This window comes from Syngnathoides biaculeatus, chromosome 13 (genome assembly GCF_019802595.1).
Source record: "Syngnathoides biaculeatus isolate LvHL_M chromosome 13, ASM1980259v1, whole genome shotgun sequence".
NCBI lineage: Eukaryota > Metazoa > Chordata > Actinopteri > Syngnathiformes > Syngnathidae > Syngnathoides > Syngnathoides biaculeatus.
In genome coordinates this window covers 9,535,690-9,548,652 of record NC_084652.1, presented here as the reverse complement: position 1 = coordinate 9,548,652, position 12,963 = coordinate 9,535,690, and the positions used below count along the sequence as shown (strand labels likewise).

Genomic DNA, 12,963 nt, shown 5'->3' with positions numbered 1-12,963 from the left:
CCTTAACACCACAACCTGAATTTTCTACCCCAAATTTACTAATTATAATTGATTACATAAATAAATTTAGGTGCTAGTCTTTATTTTTATTTCATGCAGTTGTGCCTTGACATGTGAGTTGAATTAGTCCTGTGACCACATTCGTAACTCAAATCAAATCTCAAATCATCTTTCCCCATTGACATGAATGGAAACACCATTAATCTGTTTCAGCCTTACCCCAAAAACAAACAAAAAATGTAGTGTAGTTTTTAATCAGGAAAATAGCATTTCATAATATTGTATTTTATAAAATATGCAATAACTGTAATGTTAAATAGAATAATTTTTAATTTTTGTCACACTGCATTTCATGTATCCATCCATTTCTTACAAAGGTCGCAGGGAGTGCTGGAGCCTATCCCAGCTGTCAACGAACAGGAGGCAGGTTACACCCTGAACTGGTTGCCAGCCAATTGCAGGGCACGTAGAGACAAACAGCGACACTCACAATCACACCCAGCGGCGATTTAAAGTGTCCAATTAATGTTGCATGTTTATGGGATGTGGGAGGAAATCGGAATGCCTGGAGAAAACCCACACAGGCACAGGGAGAACATGCAAACTCCAACCTCCACACAGGCGGGTCCAGGACTGAATCCAGGACCTCAAAACTGTGAGGCCAACACTTTCCAGCTGCTCCACTGTGCCGCCCACATTGCATTTCACAGAGGATAATATATGGCTATGACTGCGGTTATTTTGTCTCTCTACATGTGTTCCTCCACAATTTGTGTTCATTCTTATGCATTAAAGGGTTATAACAGTGTAATATAGAAGTTGATTAGCTTTAGCATGAAGCCACCAGACTGCCCACGCAAACTATTTGGTTGTTTGAAATACACAAGGTGTAATTGTTTTTGTTTCATGTTTAGCTTGACAGTGAACTTCAACTGAGAGTAGATTTGAACATCTTGATGTCAAAGGACTGCTTACTACAAAATGAGTTGAGTTTACTACCACAATACAGCGGTCACATCTCAAGTGTGTCCTTGCAAGTCAAAGCAAAATATCAGTCAAACCACACCTCATATCTGTCGAAACGTTTTAAGTCGAGTTGTATCTCAAGGCGTCACTGTTTTTTTCTGCCGAGTTGCCAAATTCTCTTCCAAAACCAAATAGAGGCCATGTTTTTTAATGTTCAACTACAAGTCTCATTGCTGCTGTGGTGGTTCACTCACCTAAGTTCCATGTAATCAGTGTGGGTTCAGTTCCCACTCAATGCCTCTGTGAATGGTCATCTGTCTCTATATGTACCCCGGGATTGACTGCTGCCTAGTCTCAGGTGAAGCTTCCCATTTGCCTGCAGTCAGCTGCCATATGCTCGAGTTCCCTTCCGCCCTCAACAAGATAAGCGGCATAGAAAATGGACGGATTGAGCATGTGGGATTTCCCCACTTCCCATCAGTCATTAATGCCACCTAAAACTGCATCTTGACACGAGGAAGAAGTTGAGCTGCATCCCAAGCAGTCGATCCGCAGACGGATGCCACCTTGAATTAAACAACGCGGACGAGTGCACACTGTTGTCAGCTCCAAAGTGTTTGGCCTTCACAACGGGATTATTCGACTCACCACATTGCGCTTATTAATTGTTTAGGTAACTGGAGGAGGATGCTACTCTTTTCTAATTGCGTTAGCAGAGGCATTGGTTGAAAGATTGATGCCGCTCAAGGGCAGTATAATCCACATACAGTACATGCGTTCTGTAATCCACTCCAAGCCTATGCATTGTATTATAAAACAACAGTGAAAACAAAAGTGGTGTGTAATTGGGTTTTTTGCTCCTGGGCAGGCCATATACAGTACTTGTGAAGTGTCTATTTTTTTAATTTTTTTTTTTTTTTAGGATTCTGTGGTGAATACAGATTTCATCAGACTCAAACATGTTTTTCACCGTGTAATTGGGAAATTTGTTCTGATTCTACAAAACCAACTTGTTGGACATACAGTACATGTAGGAGTTCCAAAAGTTATGTTTGGCACACCCCAAAAAAACAAAAAAAATGTCTCCGGTAGCTTTGAGTTTCAATAAACTTGGGTCAACACCCCCCACCCCCCTACTTTAACATGTGGCCATAAAAATCGTAAACAGTGACGAGTATGTATTCATTTCAGCCCCTGTTAAGCAGAGCAGAAATCTCATTAGAGGTTGACACTAAAAACTCACCGGCATGGAACAAATTACCTTTACGGCCTTCGGATGTCCCACAGTGTTGTGTTTTGTGTTCCGGTCTGACTTAACGACACCGGCGAGTCTGATGGCGTCATTGTTTCCTCACATCAATGCCATGCCGTTATAATTTGTGTCATACATGAGTCACTTTTACGGAGTGTTTATAAGGATGGCGACCTCCCGACATCTTTTCACACGCAAGTGACCTCCACCCTATTAGGCCACCTTAAAGGCAGACATTGTTGCCCGGCGAAGGCGCACGTTGACTCCAGAAATACGCTACAAGGCAGGGTAAAATGGCGTGCTCATTTTGCATTTTGGCATTTTTTTGCTCGGCATTGCTTGCCTCTGGAAAGACAGAAAGCGAATTGAAAGACCTGAAACTTGGAGAGGGCATACCGTGGCTCACACAAATACAAAATAACCAGGTAAGATGGACTCCATTCCACTACTTATACCTGTTTGGACCACAATATATATAAATAAATTATATGTATGTACTGTATATTTATTTATATGATGCAATCTTGATCTGTTCACTTTCCTTTCTTTTTTTTTCTTCTTCTCCAAGTTCTGACACAGTGTCAGACTCACCTGTCAGATTTTTGGCACTGATACCGTCAGAGTCGCTCATCTGTGAAATTGCCGATTAGATATCGCAGACTTTACATTTCAGTCCCCGCTCGCGTTGTGCATAAGTTTTGAAACCGCACTGTAAAGTTAGAGTGGCCGCCAAGTTTGAATTTCCTGAGAAAATTAGTCTTACAATTGCAAACACATTCAATATTTTTCACCGCAACAACAAAATATTCCTGAGAGATATTCCAAAAATTATTAAATGAGAGGGAATAAAAGTTTAAGAGCAATCAATTTGTAATGATTTTATTTCAATTAGCTAATTGTTGTTTACATTTAATCTGAATTATTTGATGATAGGACTGAGGATATGAAAATCTATATTAGTAGTAGTACAGTAGTATTTTACTTACACTGCATAAGTAATGGCTAAACATTAGCAGTTTTAAAAAGATGAACAGCTATGACTTTGACGTGTTTATATAAGTATGCACATGTATGTAAATTTTTGTTCTGTAACCATATGGAAAGAACCACTGCAGAATGTTACATTGCCTTAACTTTTTGTTTTTTGTTTTCACATCAGTTGAATTTAACTTGTATGTACAACACAGTTGCATTTATCCGATTCAAACATTTATTTCAGTAATATACCTTGTTACTTGAATTAAAATCAAACTAATGGATTGCTTTCAGAATTCCAAATAATAAACACGATTCTTCTCTTTTTTCCCTTACTTTTTAGGAGCTGCTGGACAAACAGAACGTGATCCGGTTGCTGTACAAACTCTTCAAATGGGACGACGAAATAGTGCCGGAAGAACCCGGAGAGATGATTGAGGTGGTGGAGGAGAAGAAGAAGGAAAGGAGAGAGAGTCCTCCAGTCCGCAGAGCAGGATGCAGGATCTTCTTCTGGAAATCCTGGACTGCCTGCTAACCACGCAGCTGCATTGCGGTCCCAGAACCTAATTTATTTTGCTCGTATCAATCACTCTGTCATATTCATGATATCAGATATCAGATCACAGATATCAGAAAATGTAACATTTTTGCCACAATTAAAAAAAAAAAATCTCTCAGTGTATATTGTACAAATATTCATTGACTTTTTCCTCTCAATCAGGTGATTAATATTTTACCTCAAAGACTCAGTGTTCATCATCACAAAGATTTAAAATTTTGAATCCAGAAGCTTTATGGAAGCTTTGTTTTTGGGGAGTGCTAATCAGATTCCAAATGAGAGAAATGAGAGTTTTAGCTGCAGAAAGTGGGAAGAGGAGTTGGAAAATAAATTGTATGTGGACATAATAGACCTCCCTTTGTAGCAGGGACCCCTTTTTTATACTGCTACTACACCCACGCAGAGCTGCTTTGGTAAGACAAACACGTGCGGAGGTGAGATCTTGTGGGTGTCGGCAGTCGGCGGATGTGTGCACGAGTCCCTTGTAAGCCGACGGGTCCGTTTGCCAGTATGCAAACGGGAGTGCTGTGGAGGTTCGTCATGATGGAGGGAAGGCAAACAATAAGCAAGTTGACTCAAGGGCAGGGAAGTGGGCAAGAGTGTGCAAATGAGGACACGTCTGGAGAAATTTCAACTTCAATTTTTTTGCCTCGTTTAAGCCATCATTACTCGAGCCAGAACTCGATTTCCTGCAATCAGTCAGTGGCAATGGTATCACTGATCTTTATCGGATGCATGATATCTTTAAAGCCCAAGTGACATGCCTAGAAGCATTCTAAAATAGATATTGTAATGAAAAATATGTACTGTACTTATGAAAAAATAAATATGAGCGGCGAGTGTGTCGTCCATGCGCAAAGTTGCAGAAGTCTCACTCGACATCCAAGTGGTAGCCATAATGTCTGCAACATCATCAGCAGATGTCACACTGGGACATTCACCATTGAAAACATGGAGCGGCACCTGCTATGTGAGAAGAACAACAGATTTTCGGATTTTTCCGACGCCCCTTCTGACACGGAAGCTCTTTTCGAAGAAGAGAACATCTCACAGTCGAGTGAAGTGACCGGGGCAATATTACCCTATCGTTTTGAGCCATATTTAGATGATATATGGATCACTTCTAACCAACAACGGACTCCCTGAGTCCCCTCGCGAGGAAGCAACCGGCCAGCTGGCCACCGGTCGCTCGCTGAAAGATGGATTACGTCCCGTCCCCAGTCCCCAGTTATTTTTTTTTAGTACCTCTAACACACCTACCTGTCATTTGGAACCCACGAAGCTCTCGTCCTTTGCAATCCATTTTTTACGACAAATCATATCTTTTGAAAAAGTACGAAGAGTGAATCCATCCTTCCGAGTGTTCAAGCAATATCCAGCATTAGAACGAGCTGGAATTTTGACTAACACGAAGGAACAACGAGTTAGCTTCCAGCAGGTAAAACTAGCAGAAACATACGAGACCACCTGAGTGCGCTCCTGCTGATAACGTCACTTCCTCCTTCTTCACAAAAACAAATCCCTCGAGAGGATTTTCATGGTGGGATTTACAAAAAGCCATATACATCAAAATCATGTTTTGTGGTGAAAAAACGGCTGGGTCCATTCCGACTGCCTTTTTTTTTTTTTTAATTAAAAACATACTAAAAATTATGCTTTTCGTGTATGTGCACCTTTAATGTCACCCCATCCAAACAAGTGGGGAATTCTTGAGGAGCAGCCAACACAAGTGTGTGTAGAACATTTAAAGTCCACACAAAAATGTCAGCATGGAGATTCGAATCCAGAACTGAAGAATTGCAAATAAAAACATTTAAATGCACAGGAAGTACATTACAATTTTTGGGCGAGCGCACGCAAACCCAGACGCATCCCTCTCGTGCAGCTGCCCTACATGCGGAAGTAAACAAATTACAATACTTTCCCATATTCCGTGCCAAATAAATGCAGTTCCAAAGCGCAGCACATCAAAGAAGCGCCAGTTATCTTTAATTGAGCGCAGGCCAATTATTTTTAATGAATAGAATGAGGAGGAAACGGGAGGAGTTCCCATGGGGGCGGCACAGCAGAGAAGACGTGAAGGCAACAAGAGGATGGCATATCATCGCCATGGCGACGACCTCAAACACACCACGGGGGCCTTGGCAGCTTCACTTTTCAAAAAAAAAAAAAAAAAAAAAAGACTGGGCACCAAAACTGAAGTCGCCATCCGGCATCTTGATTATCCCAAAACAGCCATGCCGAGCTGCACGTTAATCGCCAGTTTTGTGGTTGTGAGAAAATATTCCACAGGTAAGTTAGAAAGATTTACTTTGACACTGTTAAAGTTTGTTTGTAAAGGGTTTCTTATTTTCTGATGAGTTTAATTCACTTGAACAAAGTTTTGTTTACAGTTGTTGTTGTTCACTGTTCCCTCTCCGCTTCACTTTTATAGGCCGAAATATTTTCCCAAACTTCATCAGTGGATAAGCAAGAAAACACATTTTCTGTGATTTTTTTTTTATGAATTTCATAATACAGACCTCTGCAAAATGAATTTGATTTTCAAATGCGAGGAAACAAGTTGAAGTTTTCTGTCTGAAATGGGACGTTGCAGAGACAACAAATGAAGAATGCGTTTAGCATGTATTTTCCCATATTTCCAAAAATATATCGAACTGATTGACTTAAATTTAATGTTTTTACGATAAAAAAAATGCTTAGTTTTTTGAGATGTTATGATCATTGTGTTTCACAGCATATTTGGGGAAAAGTTAACATGTCACAGAAATCGGCCCCCAGGTCATATGCGAGATTTCTTGGTAGTCACAGTGTTCTATGTCTTTCATTTGAATTTAGCCTTTTTTGGCTTAACAAGTCGAATTAAAAATCCTTCATGTTACCAGAACTGAAAAAATGTAAAGCTCACACAACCAGTTTTAATTCTTCATGCCAAATTTTGAGGAAAAACCCCGCCATGATCCAACCTGTAAACCATGTCCAACCTGTAAACCATGTCCTCCACACGTTTTGGGAGTACCAAGATGGCGGCCTAGTGGCTTCAACCAATCGACCTACCGCTCGATGTGGATGGGCTACCCAGTCTTTTTTTTTGTAGGTCAGGGGGCAGCTTTATGAGGTCGTATCTGCCACGCCATTTATTGCCCGTCGTCGAGGAGTCATTTTATTTATCTACCGCACAACTTCCTCCGCAAACTGCTGACAATGAAAATAAATAACTTTATTTTATTGGGGAGGGGGAGACAACAGGCAGTCAGTTGTTGCTGTACACAGTGTAGGTGACTCCCGACAGACTCCAGAAGTGAAAGACCATTTTCAACTACAATTCTGAAATTTGTTCTGTTAAATTGTATGAATTCATCCTTTCCATATGGTTGAGGCACAACAGTTAGTTTTCGATTAGCGATTAATCGATTTCAAATTCTCACCTTCATTGAGAGACGTCAAATAATCAACAAATCTATTCAACCCTTAATTTGTGTTTTTTTTGTTATTGTTGTTGCGGTCCAATCAGATCTAAGCTTCTTATTGATTTTACCAACGTGTCCATGCTGCCAAACCACGTGTCTGGCGATTAATCGACTTCGATCAGAACCGAGTCTCTACCGCATATGCCGCCATGTTAATCTAATCTGACCAGACTTCCAGAATCAATAGCGCTGGCCTTATGTAACTGAAATGATATTAGCAATGGGACTGTTTCATTAACCAAATTTGAAATTATTCCTCACAGGGTCGTTCGTCTGACCTTTGATGTCATCCGTGCTTACCCGTCCTCTGCTTGTCTGGCCGGAGTAAAACTTGTTACGGTCAACTTCAACTCGCAAAAACAAGTCCGTAGATATCCGCACCGTTGAATACATTTAATCATCCGCGTCGCCGGTAATTTATTCACATCTGTTTTTCTCGACTGCTCCAGATGACGTACTTGGCACAGTCGACGCTGTTATGTATCATTTTGGATTGGCGGTCTGCAGCAGCACCAAACAGACGACCCGCCACATTTTCACACAAGACTGGACGTTGTTCTCGTTCTGTTTGCCCCTTTTCTGTGTGCTGCAGCCATTGTGCAGAAGACAACAGCATGTCCTGAAAGTCAGGCCAGCCTTCACCCTCCTCCTCATCCCCCACTACCCCCTCATTGTCGTTGCAGTCGGCATGGAAGGTCTGTTTCCATGACAACGGGAGAATTCAGGGCGAAGGAGCGCCGTCCCAAAATGACACGACGTATTTAAGAGGATAGCGAGACTGTAAATCACTCCGAGTGAATTGATAGCGGAGGAAAAAGGGGATTGGATTTTTTTTTTTGGGGGGGGGGGGAGTGTTGACGGATGTAGTCCGACAACCAGAGACGCAACACAACTGCCGGCCGTGATTTGCAACAAATAAATCACACGGTGGCTTTGGTAACATCATCTTTATTATCAAACAATCACTAACTTCATTCAGATTGTTGTTGGGTTTTTTTTTCATCATCATCAATGCATCATTTATTATTTTTTCCCCCCCCACAATCCATAGTGCATATACGGGAGTGTGTTCCGATGCAGTGAAACCGTCTACAGACAAAAAGAACTCATTAAAATCACGTACAATGAAAACCTTTTCGGTCGTCAACAAATTGTTATATTTTTTGTCCCCTTACGAATATTCTCAATCTGCCATCAACAATTAATACATCCAATGTCATGCATCACTTTGAGTTTACATTTGCACCAATATAAACCTCTGTATAAAAGATAAACGTATATTCATATATATATCTATATGCTGGTCTTGCCACTGTTCTGTCTGACATCATTCCCGTGTTGCTATTATGCCGCAAGGTACCATAGACGTGCATTTAATTGACCACATAGCGGTATAAACCCTCCCACACATCCTGAATGACCGACTGTGTACTTACATACTGTTTGCGCAATTAGGTGTCGGATTCTTCTCGCGAGAATTTAGTAGGGAATCGTACAAAAAAGTGAACACTATATTGTGATCAGACTGAAAAATATAACTGCTACTCAAACAGAAAATCGTCAAACCCCTGCAAGAAAATAACTGCCACAAATACGGCCAACGTGCAAGGGTAAAAAACAAAAAACAAAAAAAACAAACACAATTACTTCAACGCAGTACATTCCATTAGAGTTTGTATTTCGAGAAATTCCTCAATTTAAGCAAAACGTACACATTGTCTAATAGTTACTTTGGTATTTTTTTTTCTTGCATTTAGCAGTAGGCCTGGTCCTGATCACATCTCGGCTGGATTACTGAAATTTTGGAGTCAGCCAGCCCACCCACAAATACTTATTTTTACAAGAAAATAACATGGTGGTATTTTCGAAAAATTCCCAAATAATGTCAGTCATATTACAAGCTCAAAGTCGTGTTGTTTGCGCAAATAAAAGCGTTGGCATGGTGACTGAATTTGCAAATGATAGTGAAAATCCAAACAAAAAGAATTACAAAGTTATGAAAATAAAGTGACATTTATCCAAGAAAGTTGCAGTCTTATTAAAAACAAAAGTTGCACTGTAATTCTACAAGATGTAAAAGACAGAAAGGTCACGAGAATAAATGATGTGATTGCAGAATTACACAGAAACGTAAAAGTCAAATTTAAGTTGATTTGATCCTCCATGCAGGTGTGATATTGCAATTTAATGCTTGTAAAAATACACTTTATTCATTTTTCAACAGAACTTTTTTTTTTTCCATTTCATAACTCCCACCTTGAGCAATCATGCAGTGCCGATGCTTGGCCTCGTACCCCCGCCACCACGGTAAACGTTTGACTACAAAACTGCGATTTCCAATTCTTGTGAAAATATAGTTTCTTCGCTTAATCCATCCAAAGATTCTCATTTATTCACTTGACCGGTAGAATAATTCAATGATCTTCCACTAGATGGCATAGGCTACGATAAACCCGTGTTTCTGCGATGCCAGAAAGATGCTCCAGTCCAAAGTCCAAATTTAGAGTTGCACACCTGCAACGTTACATGCATACCCGCAAATAACGCGAGGTTAAATTCCGCCCCAAAACTCACATCAACGCAAATACACGAATCCCGAACTGCGACGTTTCAACAGAGGACATACTGTTCACTATTGTTGTGTATTCTGTTTGCATGTTTTGCCTCTCCGTTTGTGCTCAAGTTGCAGTAGTTCCGTTGTTTAAAACTACTGTGACATATTTGCTAATTTCCCTGAACCTGTCTATGTTTTTCACATTATCCTTGGGTTGCAATAATCGCCGCCATTTCTACAGACAAGCTAGGCATTGCAGAGAAATCACCATGTCAACGTCCACAGACCCATATGTAAGCGGCGAGCGGTGGATGTTTTCTGCCTACTTTAATTCACTCAATGATGTCCCCAAAGCTAGATTTGTACAGAAGATCAAACTCTGTGAAGACATCGATTCGTATACTCTCCACAACGACGTACTTTCAAAGGATCTGAAAGGCTTCCCTGAAGTACAATATACGGACACTACAAATACACATTCTTACCACTTACACAGACTTTCAAATAACCATTTGCGTTGTGTACTCGAGCTTCGTTCACATCTGCACGTCGTATATTTGAAAGACACTTTTGTTGCCGTTTTTTTTTTGACATCTCCATTGTATCTTCTCCTTCATGCAATCTAATGTTTGGAACACGGAAAAATCGCTTCCCAATGTCTCTGTTTCCGCGATTTCCACATCCGCAGACGCAACAAAAATCTGGCATGATGACGACGGACAGCTGAGTGCTTGTCTGCAACAATCGCCGTCAAGTACCCGGATGAACGTCACGTGCAACCCAGCCATACGTCAGCCTTCAGCTAACGAACTCCTTTCCAACTAAATTATACAGATGTGTTGAACACTTTGGCGTTTAAATGTACAATGTTTAGTTCTCTTTTATTTCCGATGTCAGCCTGAAACTGAACTTCAACCAGGAGTGACAAAAGAACAGCTTGAAGTATGGACTCTTTCTCTCTATGCTCTATTTGGAGAGTTTTGGGGGAAATTGAGAGTAGGTACTAAAGGTTACTTTCAAAAGTGTGTTTAAAGTATGTAGGCGGGGTAGAGCTTTTCTTAATTATATCCTGTCATGCTATTATAGGTGGCTCTGAAGGGGGATTCACTACTTCTGCTTTTAGTTCGGTGGCTTACCGTGAGATTTTTTTTCTGCGGTAAAATGTGTGCCTCGGCTCCATAACGGTTGGGAACCAGCGCTCCAGTGGACGGACTAAAGAGACAAACATTAGACACATTAACTGGAGGACGGGGAATACACAGGATTTACACCGCAGAGCAGCCAGGCGAGGTTTTGTGCGACTCATTTGGACGTGGAAGGATCTCGCTCACCGTTTCCACCATTCCGTTTATTATTCTCAGAAAACGTTATATTGCTTCCCGTGCCGGACAGTGCTGTAGTCCCCCTTACAGTACACGCGTGAGTTACTGACATACCATCTCAAGCACTCTTGTTTCTAGATCAGCAAATACATTCAGCCAGAGCAACTCGTGTGATTCAAGATTAATCCATGAAGAAACTTTAAATGTCATACGGTCCGCAAAAGAAAAAAATGAAATGTTATAGTCAGCTTCACAGCACGTCGGTACGCCGAAGGACTAGTTATCATCGGCAAACCGAACACAAAAGAGCGTTACGGGGCGGAAAAATATGCATGTATGACAAGTCAACACATATTAAAGCTTGTTTTTTTTTCACAGCATAAAATGTTAATGAGAGATATTTGTGTGAGGAGAGACCTCTGATCTATTGTGTGTCACAGCTTTTTCTCTTTTTTTGCATAAAATATCGGTCGAGTCCTGATTGAAAAGGTTGATATAGATATAGATATATAGTTTTCCTCTGTTTCATATTAATTCTTCTAAAAGTTTTCACAGGCAAGAGTTCAGAGTTTGTTCCTCCTCGGTCGCCATGATTATTTCAGCGAGGAAGCGATGGCGCGTACGTTGTTTTTCGCAGGGAGGCGGGAACTTTCCTAAGGCCCCTCCCTTTTCTTTACATTGGGGGTGGGGGATTGTTCGTGCCACGCCCCTCGGCGGAAGGCCCTCCTTTTCTTTGCTATGAGGAGTCTTGGTGGACCGCTTTGCCTCCGTTCATGGTGGGGGTCCCTGAACTCTTCCGGGAGCGATGCTTGTCCTCGATCTCGTGCAGCGACGGCTCGCGGTACATACAAACTGAGGGGATGGAGGAAATGAGGAGGATGAGCAGGAGATGAGGGCAATTAGAAAGTGAAAATGTGGAAGTGAAACGTGGGGGAAAGGGGAGACGGTGAGGAGGAAATGATGAACGAAATGCAGATAGAAACACAAATTAGGTTAGGAACTAGCTCGGTACAACAGACAAGATCGTATAATACAAATGATGATTTAGGGTTACATTTCTTTTTTGGAGAATTCAATTCATTGACTATATATCTGCACCCTGCAAAACGCGAGATTGCGAATACATTTGTCACGTTATCCGTCTCAGACAAACACCGAACCGAGTCAGCGGATTCATTCCACTTTTTTTTTTTCTTATTATTTCTCTTTCCGTCAACTTGACTGACGAGATTCAGCATGTGGGAATTATAATACAGAACCTGCCGCGGATGGATAATCAATGGCAGTAAAGGCACAATATTCTACAGTTGTTATTTTTCTGGTTTTCTGGAGAAACTGTATTGGTCTTCCCAGCACCGCAGAGAACAGTAGGCGAGGATATAGATATGATCTATTCTCTTGTAATTTGTTACGAGACTTTAAATAGAGGACGAAGGGACGAATTTGGTTGCTGATGACATGTGGTGGAATCGCGAAACAACAACAAAATCCACTTCGGCCTCCGATTTGTTGGGTAAATAACAGAAATCAAAAACACAAATTCTAATTCTTAATAATAGTATTTGAAATCAATTTTCCCCATTGAATTGAAATGAGGGCACTACAATGCCTCAGCTGGAAAGCATTGGCCTCACAGCTCTGATGTCCCGGGTTTGATCCCTGATCTGCCTTTATGGAGTTTACATGTTCTCCCTGTGCCTGGGTGGATTTTCTCCGGGCAGTCCGGTTTCCTCCCACATCCCAAAAACATTAACTGGAGGCTCTAAATTGCGCCTAGGTGGGATTGTGAGTCCAGCTGTTTGTCTTATGTCTTATGTGCCTTGCGATTGGCTGGCATCCAGTTCAGGGTGTACCCTGCCTCCTGC

General features: G+C 41.2%; 1 protein-coding gene and 1 long non-coding RNA gene across 2 annotated transcripts in view; one reads left to right on the top strand and one right to left on the bottom strand.

Annotated features, from left to right (window-relative positions):
• Positions 1 to 5,896: 5,896 nt before the first annotated feature.
• Positions 5,897 to 7,968, top strand: LOC133510516 (uncharacterized). Its single transcript, XR_009797628.1, has 3 exons — positions 5,897 to 6,044; positions 7,486 to 7,585; positions 7,672 to 7,968. It is a non-coding gene; the product is annotated as an uncharacterized LOC133510516 (long non-coding RNA).
• A 186-nt stretch (positions 7,969 to 8,154) lies between these two features.
• The window catches only part of LOC133510561 (fibroblast growth factor 12), a 33,487-nt gene continuing 28,678 nt past the window's right edge, over positions 8,155 to 12,963 (bottom strand). Inside the window, exon 5 of the mRNA XM_061838610.1 lies at positions 8,155 to 11,950. Coding sequence (XP_061694594.1) covers positions 11,835 to 11,950 — 116 coding nt within the window. The 3' untranslated portion in view covers positions 8,155 to 11,834. The remainder of the gene's footprint in view (positions 11,951 to 12,963) is intronic.